This window comes from Salvia miltiorrhiza, chromosome 6 (assembly GCF_028751815.1).
Source record: "Salvia miltiorrhiza cultivar Shanhuang (shh) chromosome 6, IMPLAD_Smil_shh, whole genome shotgun sequence".
Lineage (NCBI taxonomy): Eukaryota > Viridiplantae > Streptophyta > Magnoliopsida > Lamiales > Lamiaceae > Salvia > Salvia miltiorrhiza.
Genome location: NC_080392.1, coordinates 8202140 through 8221458, shown reverse-complemented (window position 1 = coordinate 8221458; position 19319 = coordinate 8202140). Strand labels below are relative to the sequence as shown.

At 37.6% G+C, this 19319-nt stretch overlaps 1 protein-coding gene and 1 long non-coding RNA gene across 2 annotated transcripts; one reads left to right on the top strand and one right to left on the bottom strand.

The window, feature by feature from the left end:
- Positions 1 to 5076: 5076 nt before the first annotated feature.
- Positions 5077 to 6983, bottom strand: LOC130988401 (threonine synthase 1, chloroplastic-like). Its single transcript, XM_057912225.1, has one exon. The coding sequence runs from the start codon at positions 6845 to 6847 to the stop codon at positions 5369 to 5371; it is 1479 nt and encodes a 492-aa protein (XP_057768208.1). The 5' UTR covers positions 6848 to 6983; the 3' UTR covers positions 5077 to 5368.
- A 4589-nt stretch (positions 6984 to 11572) lies between these two features.
- Positions 11573 to 14911, top strand: LOC130988402 (uncharacterized). The gene is made up of 3 exons (XR_009090083.1): positions 11573 to 11918; positions 13994 to 14058; positions 14654 to 14911. It is a non-coding gene; the product is annotated as an uncharacterized LOC130988402 (long non-coding RNA).
- The last annotated feature ends 4408 nt before the right edge of the window (positions 14912 to 19319 follow it).

Below are 19319 nucleotides of genomic sequence, written 5' to 3'. Positions count from 1 at the left end.
GACAAGAAGCAGATGTCCTGATTTTAGGACGAAATTTCCTTGACAAATATAAACCATGGTCATGGAAAGCAGGAGGAATGGAGATTACCATTGGACGCCAAAGAGTAATGATCCAATGACAAGTCCATTCTCGATATACATCTCTGTAGGGATGTTATACGAGAAATTCAAGGCAGAATATTTTGCTGCTTACGTTGATTCAGGAGCAGGAATCTGTACAGCAAAACGAGGAGTCTTTCCAACAGAAGTGGAAGAAGATCTACCTCGAATTGCAGGAAGGGATTTCTCCAAGAAGATTTTACTCTTATCAAAAGGAGTAAAACAAACGGAAATATTGATAGGCGGAGCAGGACAGACACCTTGGTACAAGGTCAAAACTCCACCAATTTATTTCCATGATACCGGAGCAGATATATTATTCGAAAATAATTTTCTGCAAAGCTTCAAGCGTTACATACAAGACAATGAGGCCAGGAGGCTAGTGTTCACAACCAACTGTGACCACAAGATCATTGTACAAAGGCTCAAAGGAGCTTTTCATCGTTCGATGCCAATCAACTTTCGCAGCAAGCGTGGTGATGATGGCAGACTCCGGAGACCCCAAATGAAGGATCAAAGGAGATTCGGAGAAGTTTTGCTCAAATGCAGAACTGAGGGATTTCCAAATCTCTCTGAGGAAGAAACTCAAATCCTCAAAGTATCCCTGATATCACACCAAGATATCAAGGAAGAAGAACAGATGTCCATCGCCGACGTCAAAAGGAGGATTCAGAAGTGTTATCATGAGGATCCTTTGGCATGGTGGGACAAGAACCAGCTCAAGGCTACCCTGAAAGTTAAAACTGGAAAGGAGTATGAGTTCGTAAGGTTTAAACCTATCCTGATGAATCCTCAAGATCAACAGGATATGATGAGTATAATCAAGGAACACCTTGATTTGAAATTGATTGAAGAAGGAAGATCACCCTACAGCAGTCCTGGATTTTTGGTGAGAAATCATGGGGAGATCAAGCGAGGAAAACCAAGACTGGTCATTAATTACAAAGGGATTAATGACATTCGTGAGTTTGACGGATATTTCATCCCAAGTAGAGAACACCTTATCAACTGCATCAGAAGTGCAAAGGTATTCTCAAAGTTCGACTGCAAATCAGGTTTCTACCAGATTCGCATGGAGGAAGGGAGTAAGAAGTTCACAGCCTTCTCAACTCCACAGGGACATTATGTGTGGAATGTCATGCCAATGGGGTTAGCCAACGCGCCTCAGATATTCCAAAGAAAGATGGATAATCTCTTCAAAGATTATTCTTCGTTTATGTTTGTTTATATTGATGACATCCTTATTGCATCAAAAAACATTCATGAACATGTCAAGCATCTGGAGATCTTTGCGGATGTTTGCCAACAAGAAGGACTAGTGCTGTCAGCAAAGAAGGCAGTCATAGCCACCCAGAAGATGGAGTTTCTGGGAATCGAGATCGATGAATCTGGAATCATTCTACAAGAACATATTGTGGAAAAGGTCCAGAATTTTCCAGAAGATCTCAATGAAAAGAAGCAGCTCCAAAGTTTTCTCGGAGTTGTTAACTTTGCAGGAATGTTTATCAAAAATCTTGCAGAGTACCGGAAAGTCTTCAGTCCATTACTGAAGAAAGATGTTCCATTCATATGGAAAGAGGAGCATCGGGAGGGTATGAAGAAGTTAAAAGAGATTTGTAAAAATCTCCCGAAACTTTCAATACCACAAGACGAGGATGACTTGGTCCTCTACACTGACGCGAGTGATTTCTGGTGGGCAGCAGTGCTTACAAAGATCACCCCTTATGGAGAAGAACCTTGCAGATACTGTAGCGGTCTTTTCTCCGACGACGAAGCTGTGCGATGGCACATCAACGAAAAGGAATTCTTTGCAGTGCGAAAGGCGTTTAAAAAATGGCCGCTTTTCTTACTTGCTAAGAAATTTGTTTTGAAAGTAGATAACACTAACGTTAAAGCTTTCTTAACAAAAAAGATTGAATCTAAGCCTGAAAAATCTAGATTGCTTAGATGGCAAGCCGAATGTCAATATTATGATTATGATATTGTCGTTTTGAAATCTGATCAGAATGTTCTTGCAGATTTCCTTACAAGGGATGGAGCTCCCTGAAGTGGAGGCCATCGAGGCAATACAGGGGCAGCTCTTTGCAAGTCTAGAGCTGCTACAACAAGAATGGCAGAAGTGTGTACTACACACTAAACAAGCTGGAAAGATACAAGCGGCTGACGAAGCCCAAGTATCCAACCAAATCGATGATTGCTTCATGAAGATGTTCAATCTTCAGGAAGTACTCAGCAAGCCGCTCTTGCGCGTTGTCCGTGAAAACCGGGCTAAAGCAATGCTTTCCGTACAGGGCGGATTACCTGTAGCAGGGGATTCAAGTACCCCTAGCACAAGTCCTGAGAGAATGGCTTTACAGCCGGACGCTCGAGGAAAAGATGTTGTTAAGGGGTCACACCCTGAATCAACATGTCAACCCTCCACATCTGGGGTAAAAGATGAAGAGATCAATCTTAGGCCCATGACAGGCCAAGTTAAGGTTGATACTAATTTTATTGATATTTCTCCTTCTTGGCAGATGTATCAAGACAGGTGGGAGAAACTCATCACGAGAAAGGGCATTAATCCGGGAAATTGCCGGGTTGATGTTGCAGGGAGATACCCTAGGATTTGGACAACTCCGGGAGCCAATCCAAATCACATCAAGGAATGGTATGAGTTTGGGGCTTTGGCCTCAGTTTATACCACTGCTCCAGCCTTCAACGAAATCAAGGGTCTACCAAAATGGATCCAGAGAACGGTGTTTGAAGCCTGGGAGAACAACGAGTCCCTTAAACGAGGAGATGTTCTGGAACTCTACTTCTTTAGTGCAGCACCAGAACCCGTCGGAAAAGGAGTCTATGAAGCTTTTCATTTCATTAAGCTTCGGAGACCAGATACAGGAGCCTTGAACCGGATCAAAGTTCCTGATTTTCAAGTCCCAATCGCCTCAACATTTACGGAGGATCAAATCTCCACGAGACGAGCATGGGGTCTTTGGGTCTGTCTCACAGAGATGGACAAAATGAAGTCCAGGTTTAAATTCTTTCAGAGTTCAGATCTGGGAACGTTCCTGGTCAACACGATGACAGGAACAACAACCGAGTTTGCCGAAAAATCTTTCGAGAAAAAGAGGCAAACGATATGGGACAACAAGATTGCGGGGAGCAAAGAAACTCGTCGCAAATTCTGTAACATGGCTCATCTGGGCCAATGGATCGGGAAAATCTGCGATCAATGTTCGTCGCAGAAGGAGCCAGAGTTCGGTAAAGGTTTCTTCCCGAAACCTGACAGAAGGAGGTTCCGGTCTGATGAACACGACAAGCATCAGACTCCAAAGGGAAGGACCCCTCGGGCACCAAAAAAGTAAGGTGGCCGACAAAGCAAAGTGAATCATGTGATTCACAGCAAGGATCGCACCCACAAAAACGACAAAGGTGGGTGGAATGACAGGAGGACCACTCAGCGCTCCAGGACAAAAGTGAGTGGAAAGAAAAGCAGTCGGCCCCTACCAGCATTATCACAAAGCGATAAAGCAAGGGACCAGCATATTTGACAATACCAACAAGTGTCGGCAATAATGGCCAACAAAAGAAGGTGGCTGTCAATTTCAAGCAAGCTGGCCACGAAGAAAGAATCCGAGGCCAACTACCAAGCAATAATAGAGGGTATCAAACCTCTATAAAACCCCAAGTGCTGGAGAGAAGAAGGAGCATCCGAAAATCACAACATTTTCACACACCACTTCCTCTCTCTAGAAATTATCTTTGTAATTTTTAATTTTGTTTTCAAAGTTTTTCATTTTAGTTTAGTTTCTTTTTTATTTTATGTACACAAGTATTGGCTACTATGAGTAGCTAAAACAAGTTGTCTCCTCCTTTGGGGAGTATTTTATGAAATAAATTAATTATTATATAATTCCTCTATAAACGCTTAGTTTTTGTCCAACTATTCCGGTTGAGTAAAAATATTTTCTTTATTTTTCCAACAAAGTATTGAGTCGGCACTTAGTGAAAGAGGAAGGTTGCAACCATCTCTTGCGAGTGTGTGGTTGGTGCGTGCCAAGTGGGCAGACGAGCCGTAAAACGCAACAAGACTGATTCCTGAAGAAGACCAGTCGACAAAGATATAATGTTGGTTTAATTAAGATTTATTTTGAAGTTGTACGGAAGCATGTTGGGCCTGATAATTTGTTTTTAGACATTATAATTTTAGAATACTCATAAGGATTTTATTGAACTGAAAAGAAACATTTTGGGTTTTTGTGATATTTTGGTTAATAATAGGGGCAGAATTCTTATTAGAGAAAAGCTGGCGTATCAAAAATGGACAGAACTCTAAGTTCATGTATTTTATTGGATTTTCCTAAGATGGTGTTAAAAATGGAATTTCTCCATAGTTGGTGTATTTACACGTAAATTTCCCTTCTCCTTTTGATAAATGTATCAATTTTTCCTTCTGAATATGATGTCCGTGATTGTCCGTCGTCATTGTTTAACGACAAAACCATACTGTTTCTTGAATACTTACACTTGTGGAAATGATATCAATAATTTCAACTAAAACAATAATTCTTCTTAGTGCATATATGCATTTTGTTCCAAATCTCACCCATCGTGTATTAGGTCGACCATTTCATGAGTATTTATACTAGTATAAATAAAGTAACAAATTTATTCAACTAAAAAAATTACTATAAATATATTTTCAAATATGAATTTCGATTCAAATATCATTTCCACGACTCCACCATCCTATTTATAGTCGGCATTACTGGAGAATATGTTCTTAGTTGCCTTTTCTATTTTATATAGCATGAGTATCTTTTTTCTGAAATTTGTATGTTCTGAATTGCCATATCTAAAATAAAAATGAGGATGACAAGCAGAGCCCTGATCACTGGTTTTTCATTGACGAACTTGTCTCCATCATTATCTATCCTGAAATTACATATATACCCCACCCCCACCCCCACCCCCACCACTCTTCATCAATATCAGTTCCTCGTCAAATAACATACAAATTGCTCCCAAATTCACAAAACCAAATTTCTACATGCGACCTTTATGATACTATACATAGTAATTTGTAATATCCGAATGCAGAGGCGTCCCAACTCAAATCTAAAGCACAAATTCAAAACTCTTGAGAAATAGTACTACTCCACGATTTGTAATATCCGAATAGTAATTTGTAATATCCGAATGCAGAGGAGTAGTAATTTATTTTCTTAAAAAAACCACGATTTTAAAACGTGGCAAATTAGACAGCAGCAATATTGGGCACGTGTGATCATCTGCTCTGAGACAAGAACTTGTTGAGCTGATCCATCACCGCTCCAAAATCTGCCTTCACTGTTACCGGCCGATTCGCATGTCGGCACGCCATCTCCGGAATCCGGCCGGAATGATAATCAATCTTCGCCTGCGTAAACTTCAATCCATGCGCCGTGCTCACCACCACCGCTCGATCCCCCGCCGCGATCGTCCCGTTCCTCCGCAGCTTCATCAGCGCCGCCAGCGCGACGCCGGTGTGCGGGCAGACGAACATCCCGGTGGAGTCCGCCAGCGCCATGGCGTCCATCAGCTCCTCCTCCGCCGCCTCCTCCACGATCCCCTCGCAGCTCCGCAGCGCGTGCACCGCCCTGTCGATGGAGACCGGATCCCCTATCTGAATGGCGGAGGCAAACGTCGTCTCCGCCTTCACCGCAGCGAACTCCCTCCACCCCGAGGCGTAGTAGCGGTAGAGCGGATTCGCATTCCGCGCCTGCGCGCAGACGAGGCGTGGAATGCGGTCAACTAGCCCTAATTCCTTGCACATTTTGAATCCTTTGTAGAATGCGTATATGTTCCCCAAATTCCCGCCGGGGACGATCACCCAATCGGGAACTTCCCAGTCGAATTGCTGCAGAATTTCGATCGCCGCCGTCTTCTGCCCTTCCAATCGGAGGCTGTTCAACGAATTGGCTAGATAAATCGGCAGCTCCCTGGTGATTTCTCTGATTAATTTCATGCAGCCGTCGAAATCGGTGTCGATGCTGAGCACGAAGGCGCCGTTGGCGATTGGCTGCACCAGCTGCGCCATGGAGATCTTGTTGGCCGGGAGGAAGACGATGGAGGGGATCCCCGCGGCGGCGCAGTAGGCGGAGAGCGCGGCGGAGGTGTCGCCGGTGGAGGCGCAGCCGACTCCTGCGAGGGAGCGGCTATCCAATTTGCGGAGGCGGTTGACCTGGCTGACCAGCACGGTCATGCCTAAATCTTTGAAGCTGCCGGTGTGGCTGATGCCGCAGTGTTTGACCCACAAATCCTTCATGTTCAAGAATTGCTTGCCGAAGCGCTCGGCCCAGAAGAGGTTGGAGTTGCCTTCGAAGGCGGAGACGATGTCGCCATCGTCGATGCCGGGGAGGACCCACTCCTTCTTCGACCAGACGCCGGAGCCGTGGGGCCAGCGCGTGGTGCCGACGCGGGAGTCGAAGAGGGAGCGCCAGTAGTGGCCGTCGAAGCGGCGGAGGGCATCCATGTCGTGCTGGACGTCGAGGAGACCGCCGTCGCGGCTGCGGTAGATGACTTCGTCCAGGGAGTAGGACTCGCTGGTGGGGGTGTTGCCGGAGATGGAGGTGAAGGGGACGTACTTGGCGGAGAATTTGGCGGCGGGGATTGGCGGCGGGAGTGGAGGGAGTGTGGTGATTGGAGGCGTGGAGGTGCATGCTTTGAGGCTGCGGCGGTTGTGGTGGAGGGGGGAGGAGGGGTTCAAGAGTTGAGCGGTGGCCATGTTGTTGGAATGGAAGGGGAGGAGAGCGGTGGTGAAGGGGCTTCGATTCTTTCGAATGTGTCAACATATTTATTAACGGTTAGTGTCTGTGATGGGGACCTTGGGGTAATTCAATGGTGTAAAATACAAATAGATTGGTCTAGGTCTATTTCTTCCAATTAAAATTAAGTATAAAAAGAAAGGAGAAAAGGAAAAAGGAAGGAAACGTGCAGCACGTGTGGCCAGTCACATTTTATTTTTAGTTAATCTAATCAAAACGAATTGCTCGCCAAATTCTATAGTGATCTGGATATGCTTGATTTCATTTTTTACTGTATTTCATGATTCATCATCTCGTAGCTTCCTTTAAAAAAATCGTTCCGATAATAAAAACATAAAATTTATGAATGATGTCTAACTCAATTGGCAAAATTGAGGCATTCAAAGTACTTTTTTTGTGAAAGGTTTTGAGTTCAATTTCGTTTATTTACAGGTAATTTTTTCATAGTAGATTGTTTATTTGATTATATAATAAATATATTTCATAATTTTTTTAAAAGAAACATACAACTTAAATTAAAGAGAAAATTAATTGTATTGGAGTTATAAAAAGAAAACATAAAACTTTTCAAAACGAGTTGGGAGAATTAAATTAAAGAGAAAAATGTATTGGAGTTAAATTAAAGAGAAAAATGTATTAGTGTTTGCTGCATTTAATTAAGTTTATTTTATTTCTATTTAGTTAAGTCACTTGATTTTTAGTACGTTGAATAATTGTCATTTTTGACTTTAACTTAAAATTCAATTAATTAGCTCTTCTAAAACTAGGACGGCATACTTTAATTCAATTAATATTAAGTCTTTAACATAAATTTAATCAATTCAACATTTCAATTAAATTGAAACTTAAGTTGGTACTCAAATTTTAGAGGCGGCAATTGATATTAAGAGGGTGTTTGACTAAGCTTATTTTAAAGAGCTTATAAGCTCTTGGAGCTTATAAAATGTTTCAAGAGCTTATAAGATGTCAAAGTGTTTGGATAATTGAGCTTATAAGCTAAAGAGATAATTTTTTGTTAGAGAAAGAAAATCGAAGAAAAATGAACTTGAATGATATATAATGAAAATAATAAATTATAGTTGAAAAATATTTGTAAAATGATTGTTGCATATAAGATTATAAAAAAAATAAGTTGGGGTAAAGGAACTTATTTTTTAGGGAGCTTATAAGCTCTTGAAGCTTATAAGTTGTTTAAGAGCTTATTTTGCCAAACACTTTGAAGGAGATTATAAGCTCCTAAACAGCTTATAAGCTGTTTTGAGGAGCTTATAAGCTCAGCCAAACACCCTCTAAGTCTTTAACTTAAATTTAATCAATTCAATCAATTCAATTGAAACTTAAGTTGGCACGCAAATTTTAGAGGCGGAGGAATAAATTCAAGCTAACTAAGAGCACTCTCAGCAGATCACCTAAATGCATCACTAACTCTAAATTTAGGCTAAAACAATTGAAAATGAGATAAAAAAAAAAATGCATCCAGCAGATCCCCTAAATTAGATGGGGCCCACAAAAAATTTTACACCTACCTAAATTCAATCTTAAATTTACACCCACCCTAAATTTATTTTAAGCTTATAATTAGTAGGGCCACACATAATTATTGTTTTTATGTAGAAAATAGGAAATATGGTGTATGTATTTATAAAATCGAGATCCTAAAATTAAATAAGGAAGCTTTAGGGAGGAATATAAGAGCATAATTTTGGGATTTCTGCTGGGAGTGCTCTAAGGGGCACAAATTTTAAATAGGCGGAGACTTAAATTTGAAGCTAAAATATTTGGATTGATTCAAATTTCCCACTAAAATGAGGAATACTTGTCTATAAATACAACCATAATTCACATACTTCTTTACAAAAAAAAGAATACAATGACTAAAAGTCTTGAAGAAAACCTCATAACACAAGTAAGACATTCTATAGTTCTATTTATATTTCAAAACAACAATAATGGCAAACTAGTTCGAGGCACTCAAAAGGCAGTCATGACGAAGTTCAGTTGTTGTCCCAGCTCTATTGCTCACTCGTTTTGTACTGTATGCAATAAAAAGGACAAGAATCAGGTCAGTGCATCAACATGAAAAGCAAAAAAAAAAAAAAAATCAAAGGCAACAAAGAAAGAGAGTTTAAATCGGTTTAGAGGTGATATTTGAAATTGCACAAAAGAAGAATAATTATAAGACTAGCAACATGTATAGACTGCAACAAAAGCACAATGGATAGATGAATTACTCAAGACTTGATCAAAGTTCATATAAGTGCTATTAAACCCAATTTAACTGTCCCAATAAATTGTTAGGGTTATGGTTCTTAGTTTCTTACTTGAGCAAATAGAGTTTGACATAATTTGCATGACATTAAAGTTCAAGAGTATGCACAACATGGTGCATACAAATGAAAAATGGTTTTACATCACAAAGACCAACCACATATTCCACCTGACTCCACAAAAGCAGGGCCACACAGGATATGCAATAGTAAGAAATTCATAACTAAAGTTATGTTTATGTGTGCAGTGTGTCTGTTTTTTGATTGAAAAAATAGGGATATTTCTTTTCACTGAAATGATATTAACCAAGATGTTAAGTAAAAATACATAAGTTGTGGTACTTGAACAAAAATTAATAGTCTATCACTAGAAAAGTGACCGCGTCATCACCAAAATATGAATGAACAATAAATTATGTATGCATTGTAAAACTATGATGCTAGAGTTTCACTGGTTGAATGTTATTGAAATTTTTTAGACATTCTAAATAATATTTCTGTAATTTTAACTTGTGTAATTTAAGTTCGTCTCATATCAGATTATGTTTTTAGTTAATCTAAAAAGGAAGAAAGAATAGGAAAAGGATAAATCTCTGAAAGAAACGTGCAACACGTGTGGTCAATGAGATTTTATTTTTAGCTAATCTCATCAAAACGAATTCCTGGCGAAATTCTATAATGATCTGAACATGCTTTATTTCATTTTATGCTGTATTTCATATAGTAGCCTCATATTAAGAAATGATTTGGAGGTTGTAATTAGGCGTGAAGTCAGCGCTTCGGACAAACAATCGGTATATACGTCGAGCTTCATGTAATGTAACTAAGTAGAGAAGTCCCTAATGGTCAACATGTGCCTTTAGATAGTGTTTGACTAAGCTTATTCTAAAAAAACTCATAAAATGTTTAATGAGCTTATAAAATGTTTCAAGAGTTTATAAAATATAATTTTTTAAGAGTTTATAGGTTAATAAAGTGTTTGTGTAATTGAGCTTATAAGCTAGAGAGAAAAATTTTAGTTAGTGAAAAAAGATCGAATAAAAATAAAATTAGAATGATATATGATGAAAATAAAAATTCTTAGATGAATTATTTTTATAAATGAGTATTGCTTATAAGATAATGAGAAAATACGTTGAAGTAGAGAAACTCATTTTTTGGAGAGTTTATAAGCTCTTAGAGCTTATCTTTACAATTTATAAATTTTTTAAAAGCTTATTTTATTAAACACTTTGAATGAATTTATAAGTTTTTAAACAACTTATAGACTATTTTAAAGAAACTCTGTCAAACACCCTCTTAATCTACTCTTGCAAATGAAATACTACCATTATAACAAGTCAAATCAACTATGCTCACCACGATGATCACCAGCACATTACTGTAGTCTTGACGGCTAAAATCTAAGCTTGTATTTATTTCATACTGCAAAAAAAAATTGTATTTATTTCATATTAGATTATTTGTGCAACATTTTACATTGGATGTCAATCGAGACAGCCCACCGAATATCGGGCCAGCTCTATCGGATTTTGGATTAATCGGGTGCGGACTAATCGGACTGAAGATTTTATCGGGTTATAAATTTTCAACCCTAACCCTAAACGTTCGGGTTTTGGGCTAGCCCATCGGGCTAGTCGACTTAAATGCGTAAAAATAAAATAATCATTTGTATTTTTGTTATTTTTAATGATCTAATGTATAATGTATAAAATATACATAGAAATCAAAGATATAAATTATATAGCAGACATGAAATGCAAAAATATAAGATATTGAAAAAAACATCAAGATTACATAGCATATAAAATAAATTGGTAACAATAAAATGTTCAACTTTGTTAATGAAAAAATAATAAAATATCCAATAATAGTTTGAATTCATAGAATCAAAGCATCTCAAAAATACTAAAAAGTGAAATGATGAGACGTTATAATATTTTGTCATTTTTTTATTTTTATATCTAAATATTTAATTGTAATGCCCCGACTTTTTATTAAGGATTATAGACTTTTAATTATTGATTTAAGGATTTCTTATGGTAATTAGGGTTCAGCATCCATTAATAAAATACGGACTTATGTGAATTTGATGATTACAAACGTGATAATTTATTTTTATTTTTATTTCAACGGATGATGCACTCAAAATATATTTTGAGTCCATTAAGAGAATGATGGAGCTCAAAGATTTATTTTGAGTTTTCAAATCGAAAAAAAAAATATGTATTTATTTATTTTTACCAAGAAATTTAGGAATGATGAGTTATAAAAATTTTCCATCAATATTTTTCTCAAATTATTTTCCTATGATGTATTTATAAATTGAGAGAGTGCACTAATGTTAGTGCTATTTATTCTAATTTTGATCACAAGAGTTTTATGCTCTAGCATTTTATTAATTGATGATTAGTCTTACATATATTTTTTTTTCTTACACATGGGTTATTACTACACCACATTTTTATATTTACTTAATGTAACACCCCATTATCCTCCACTAATATTTTCTTTTCCCTACCACTAATCTTTTTCCCTACCATCACTAATATTTTCTTTTCCCTACCACTAATCTTTTTCCCTACCACTACTCCTACCTCTCCACCACACTACTCCTTTTCCCCCACCACTACATTCTTTCTCCCACTCTCACAACTTTTCTCCCACCATTATCACACTCCATAGAAGCCTTTGAAGCCCCAAGAGAAGTAGCAAAGCAAGGGAGAGTGTGGGAAAACTATAGAGTGAAGGTTGTGCTTCGAGGGTGAGTTTTTCTTTGCTTTTTCTCAACTGAAAATGCTTTATGGCCATGGATTTTTACACATTTGTGTGCTATATTATGTGAGGATATGTTTTATAATTTTGGATGATTATTTTGGTAGAGTTTATTGGGTGAAAAACCGTGCATGAGGTAAGGCAGCGAATCTGCCATATGCACACTGCTCGGCAGTTTTTTGCAAGGCGATTCCAGCCATCCAAACGGTTCCCAAAAATTCCCAAATTAATTGTGTATCATCTATCATATGTTTTCTATACTTTGGTAAAATTTCAGAAGGTTTGGAGCTCATATGATTTATTTATGAATTTGTAAACATCACTGCCCATCTGGAATACATTTTTGGTAAACAATCGTTGGGAGGCCATAAGTAAAGTTTCAATCGGGGAAAACCTTTGAAACTTGAATATGTCACTCTAGACTCCCGTATCTTTCTTTTGACATCGGTCTCACCATTTTTGAGTAAGGGAAACAACCGGTATAAATTCTTGAAATCTAGTTCTTATTCCTTGTACCATCCAGTAGATTTTACAAACCTACGACTTTGAGGTGGCAAAGGCTGACTTAAATCTTTGATTCTCAAGCCTATCTTTCTACGGAATATTCACTGACATGTTGGGAACTTACTTGTTCAGTTTTAGAATTTTTGGTGAAGCCTAAAGTGGTTTTTCCGATTTATGTTCTAAATCTGCCAAACTTGAACTCTTTTTGTGCACTGAACTTTAGACAGTCATATCTTCTAAACCATGAATGTTCTTGGAGTAAATCCAACTGTAGAGTGTTATGATCTCTCCCTAGTTTCCAGATTGACCCTTGGGGTTCCCAGTGGAGTTTTGTAAAGGGAGATATGAATTTTTAAAGAAAGCCCACTGACTTGGTTGTAATCTGGAAATCTGAAATTTTCAGATTTTTGCTTGTTAAATACCCATCTTTGAGAGGGCATATCTTGCTCGTTTGAATTTTTTTTTCATTCGATTCAAATTGGAGAATGATCCTTGAAATGTCTAGTTTCCAGAATGTCTTTTGGAGCCTCATTTGGAGATCCGAGGCAGATTTGATGTCTGTTGCAAAACAACCTCTTAAGAGCTCAAGTTGTTGAATTATTTTCTATGTATCAAAGTTTATTTTAAAGGATGTTTCATGAAAGATTTAGTATATGTGCGTAACGAGTTTGGGACTATTTATTTTAAATGAGGTCCGTTCTTTTATTTAAATTATGATGGACTTTTAATGAATATTTTTGGGATTAAACTCTTATTTCTTGATTTATATAAATTATTTTTTTAAGGACTTATAAATATGAATTTCGTAGGCCTACTGACCTACTGTGATCGACGGTTTGTCGATGTCTAATAGCTTTGAAACTTTTATAGCAAGTCCCTACATGAGTCTTGAGTACCCTGGTAAAATTTCAAGCCATTCCAACTTCGTTTGATACTTCTTTAAAATGCAAAACCTAAACTGCACATTACTACCGAGAATTTCAGAGAACAGAGGAAAGAGTCATTCATTTCAGTAGCTTCCTGTGTGATCTAGATTTCCAAATTTTTATGGTATTAACCTTATTGTGTTAGCTAGATATCCACCAAAGTTGAGCCCAGTTTGACAATGTTTACTATTTTTCAAAAATCCAAGTTTTCGATTGTTCAAAACTGCCGAACATGGTAGATCGTGGTAAAAACGTCATATCTCTCAAACCACTTGGAGTTTTCGACTCTACTTTTTTTTTATATGAAACTAGACTCGAAGATCTTTCTTTCAGTATGAGTCTCGAGTCCAGGAGATGTCGGAGTCAGAACAGATTAAATTTTGAAGTTGAGTCAGTGTAAAAACAGAGCATGTTTTGATGATGTTTGATTGTGATTCTTATGTGCCTTATGTGTTTGTGTTGCCTATGTGTTTGAATGAGATTAGACGAGGTATGATTGATTTTTGACTGTCTTTAATGTAACGAATTATGGATGCTAGAACCCTAAAACATTAAAAGATACCCTAGGCACGTAGAATTAGACTTTGTCTTATGACAATTTCTTCACGAACTTATCGACTCTTCATCAATGAAGGTCCGGGCGACAGAAAGTGAAGCCGAAGAAGAAACGACTCCACGCCAGCTTTAAGAACAATTGAGGTGGGCATTACTTTTACTATACGTATATAGAGATCCCCTGCGTGTCGTAGGCCTCTTATACGAATATATGCATGAGATGATTTTAACTGTTAATTTCAGTTTATTATTATGTCCAAATGATAAATGACTCTTATGAAATGAAAATGAAATGTTCATGAAATGAAATGAAATGTTTATGAAATGATTGACTGCCAAAAATGTTTATGTTTTTATATGTATCCTATCTGTGTTGGTTCGCCAACTTTAAAGGAAATCCAATTGGGATCCTATGCTAGACAAAGGTCGCTAGCTAGGGTTAACGTGTACACTCATGGAGACCGCGAGTCGCTTGCGACCGGTCTTGGCGTCCGTGGTAAGGAGGCCTCCTTCCCGGCGCGTGACAGAAAGGACAGATATGGATCATATAGACTGAAAATGGGATGCGCATCCACCTTTATGAAAATGAATGAAATGTTTTAGTAAGCGCAGGTCATTCAAGAAAACCCCTGTGTGTTACTGTTGGCAGTTCAATTTATATATGTATGCATGTTGTATTTTCGGCTTATGTCACTGAGTATTTTTATACTCAGCCCTGCATGTATTTCTAAATGTGCAGGTTGAGCAGGCGATGGAATGGATCGGTGTTGAGCGGATTTCCCTTTTGATGTTTATGTAATGAAACCTTGAGTATGCATCTCCATATGCATAACTCACACGTTTTTTCGCTGCAAACACTCTGACTTATTTATCATTTCTACTTGAACTTATTACTACTTCATTTTAATTAACTTTCAGTTGGGGTCTAGTCGTTATGGCAGACTCATTTGTGAATTACCCAAGTGGTTATATATATATACCACTAGTTTGTTATTAATGTTGGTTACTTAGTAAATCCACTTTAATTTCCGTTTTTTTATTGTTCACCCCAAGTCATAACCCCGGTTAACCCGTCATTGGGATAGTGGGCTGTGACATTAATATTAAGTATTCGGGTTTCGGGCTAGCCCATCGGGTTAGTCTGGCCGACCCTATCGGGTGTCGAGCTATTCTGTTACGGGTTAATCGGATTGTAACTTTTATTGGATTGAAAATATTCAACCCTAACCCTCTCGAATGACGGGTTAATCAGGTCAGCTCACAAATTTCGAGCTAGATTGACATCCCTATGCATTTGTATGCGACTTCACAAGTGAAATGAAGCATTTTGTAGATGGCGTGAGCGTGGGACATAATAGAGACAAAGGAGGGCTTGGGAAGAGAGGGGACTTCTTTTTTCTTTCTGTTGAAATATTGTTTTAATAAGAGTTAATGACTTATAAAATCACAACTTTTGAGTATATTTTGATTTTAATCTCTAACAAAATATTTGTGAAATAGTAAATTTTGGGCATATTTTGATTTTAATCTCTAACAAAAATTTTTGCATATAAATTATTTAAACTTTTAATTGTTTCTGATTTATTTAACCACGGAAACAGTATCTGACCACATACATGGCATTTTAGTCTTAAAATTATTAAACAATTGTAATTTAAAAATATTTAAATGTAATCTTAATCTTAAAAACTATTGTAATTTAAAAAGATTTAAATTAGTTATAATTAAACAATCATGTAAATTTTTTGAAAGGAAAAAATGACATCTACTTATTTTTTCACCAATAAACGGAAACAAAATGAAAAAAATGTACTACGATGTTCAACATTAGAGATAATGAGAGCGAACAAAAATTAATTTTGACACTTTAAATAATATTAATAACTTATTCATTTCAAAATTATTTTTGTTATAATTTTTACATAAATTAAAGATATTTTCATAATTTTTTAGTTAACAAGCATATTTAGTATTTTTTTCATAAATCGAAATTAATGATTTTTCGAAAAGAATTGAAACAAAAAAAGAAAAAATAAGATAAAAAATATGGAGGCACAAATTATATGGAGAGAGAAAAATTGAAGATAAAAAACTCATCTTTTATATTATATATAGATATATAGATTTTATGTGCATTATTATACAATAACCTCAATTACCAAATCAAATCGTAAGAAAATTGTCATTTTGAAATATTAAACTCAAAATTTAAAACATATAGCCTTCACTAGAGATTTTTTCTGCATCCATCCCCGACTATAACTATATATATTTCTTACAATATTTTGATGGGACACCGATAAAATAAGACGATTGACTAATGCTAAAGCATCCGTAATAGTGTTTTTAATTCTTCTAAAGAGAACAAAAACAAAGGCTAAAGGAAATTGAAGAATAAGAAAAATTGCTGGGAAGATGTGAATCATTTACCCAAACAAAAGAAAATAATTATCCAGAACGGCAGATTCTTTTTAACCTAAATGGGATTTTTCTTTAAACTCATTAAACATAATTTATGCATTTAGAGTCGATTTAAATCAACTATGTAAACGGGTAAAATTGTGGATTTGCACATTAAAATTTCTCATACTAAAAAAGGAATCGAAGTGGGCGACCGCACAATGGTCCCACCTGACTTTCCATGGTGGCTGACTGGCTGGTCACTGGTGCCTGTTGCCTTGCACCCCCGTTTAAATAATAGTACTCCCTCCGTCCATGAAAAAGAGTCCCATTTGGGACTCGGCACGGGTTTTAAGAAAGTTGTTAAAGTAGGTGTAAGTGGAGAGAGAAGTAAATTTATAGGGGTAGTGTTAATGAGAATTTTACTTGCTTAATCCTTTGTTAATGGGTAAAGCAATTCAGCAAATTCCAAACAAATTAAGGCATTATTGAGCAATCAAATGCAACAAATTTAGGATATTAATTAAGAAATCAATTGAGTAAACAAATTCAGCAAATGGGTTAAGAAATCGATTCAGCAATTTCAACAAATTCAGCAAATGGGTAAAGAAATCGATTGAGCAAATTCAACAAACTACAAACAAATTTTGGCATTCAACGAATCGATTGAGAAAATTCAATAAATTTATGGCATTAATGGGTAAAGAAATTCAATAAATTCCAGCAACAAATCTAGAAAATTCCAAACCAAATTGAGGATATTCTCCTGCCGCATCACTCCATCCACCGCTACCAAGCTCCTCACCAGTGCGAGAAGCGCCAGCTTCGCCTTGAAGCTACTCACGCAGGCAGAGCGGACGAAGGAGTAGGCGTTGCAGACGACGGCGAGAGGTAGGGCGAGAGCGAGTTCCCGTGGTGCTCCGAGAGAATCGAGACCAGCCGGAGGCGGCGCCTTATGGTTTCAGGCTCCGAGAGGATTTGAGGGAGGCAGCGCCTTATGGTTTCAGGCTCAGAGGGGGGCGGCGATTTGGGGTTTTGGGCTGAGATGGAGGCGCAGATTTGAGGGAGACGGTGCTTAGGGTGAAGAAGAAGAAGCGAGGCGGCGATATGGCAACAGATCCATCGGAGCGGTGAGAGAGAGAAAGATGAAGCTAGGGGATTTAGGGTAGATTCTGGATTTTGGGGGATTTAGGGCTGAGTGGTGAGAGAGAGAGAGATGAAGCCAGGGGAGCGGCGCTCAGGCGCGGCTTCGCCGGAGAGGGAACCGCGGGGGCCGCAGCCCTCGCTGCTGTCACCTTCGCCGGCAGTAGATGAAGGCGGCGCGGCGTCTGGGTTCAAGGGTGCGTGAGAGTTTGAGAAGAGAGAGAGGGCGTGAGGCGAGAGGTGAGAGAAGGGAGGTGCACCGGTGGTGGTGCCCGGAGAGCCGGCGACGCCGGTGAGGAAGGAGGGGGGAGGAGGGCGCTGCATCTCTGTGTGTGTTGTGTGTGTTTTGTGAGTGTGTAGGTTTTAATTAGGTTTTAATTAAGGAATTAACTCAATTATTTTTAGTTATTGAGATAGATGTATTAATGGCAAAGTAAAGTAAATATTGAAGTCTATGGAGGGTATAATGGTACAAAAAGTGAAACAGGACTCTTTTTTGTGGACAAAAAAAAGAGGGGAAACAGGACTCTTTTTCGTGGACGGAGGGAGTATTATTTTCACTTTGCTTCAATGATTTTTTATATAGCCCTTAGGACTGAGCATTCAGGCGGTTCCGATTGATACCAAATCGACTGAAAAAATTCGAACCCAAACTGTTCCTAAATTTTTAAATCGAATCAAACCGTTTCAATTGTTCAAACCAAATCAAATCGAACTGCAAATTTTCAATTCGATTTGGTGTTTCAGTTGCTCAAACCAAATCAAATCAAACTGTAAATTTTTGGTTCGATTTGGTTCGTGGCACAAACCGTTTCAAATTAGTTTGCACTACCTAATTTTCGAAACTACCTAATGAAATCAGCAAATAAAGATCAAACAAGGTAAGAGAAATAGAGAAGACTCACCAGGGCAGGGGCGACGGCGAGGCTCGGTCGGGCCTGGGCGACGATGGCTGGGAGCCTGGGACTTAGGCGACTTCGCGACCACACTGCAAGGAGGGGGCCTGGGCTGGGCGATGGTGCTTTGCAGCGAGGCTTAGACCTGGACAAAGAGGCTCAGCGCAATAGGGGAGGCGTTGACAAGGCCTCGGGGCGATAGTGTGGGTGGGGATGAAATGGGGGGCATCGGATAATAGGGAGGGAAAGAGGAAAACCCTATACTAAAATGCTGAAAATTTGAATGTAATACTAAAATCCTAATGTTTAATAATTAATTATTTTTAAAATATATAATTCTTTATAATAATTATTAAATTCGAGCGGGTTCGGTTTGAAAATCGAACCCGAACCGAAAATTGACGATTTGAAAATTTTTAAACTGAATCGCACCGTTTTATATATAAAAATCGAACCACCCGATTTGGTTCAGTTTGACGGTTCCAGTTCGATTTTGCTCAGCCCTAATAGTCCTCAATTCCTAAAAATATTTTTAGTATTATTGTGAATACGAATTTTAATAAATAACTAATATATATATATATATATATATATATATATATATATGAGAAAAGATAGTTTATTAAATTAAAGTAAAGGAAAATAATCATAAAAATTGATGTATTGAGTGATTGAATTTTTATAATATTAAGTATGCTCGAGATTTACAACATAAAATGAAAACTTACAATTTTTGTGTAAAATTAAAATAATACTCCATCCGTCCCACTAAAACTGGTTTGTATTCCATTTTGGACTGCCCCATTATGAGTGGCTTGTTTCCATAAATGGAAAAATTTAATCCTTAAAAAAGTATAGACCACCCTACCATTGTTAATCAATTTATACATTTTTTTTAATTTTCGTGTCGAAAAGTTTTGAGTCACTTATAATAAAATAGAGAGAGTAATGAAACTATAATTTTCA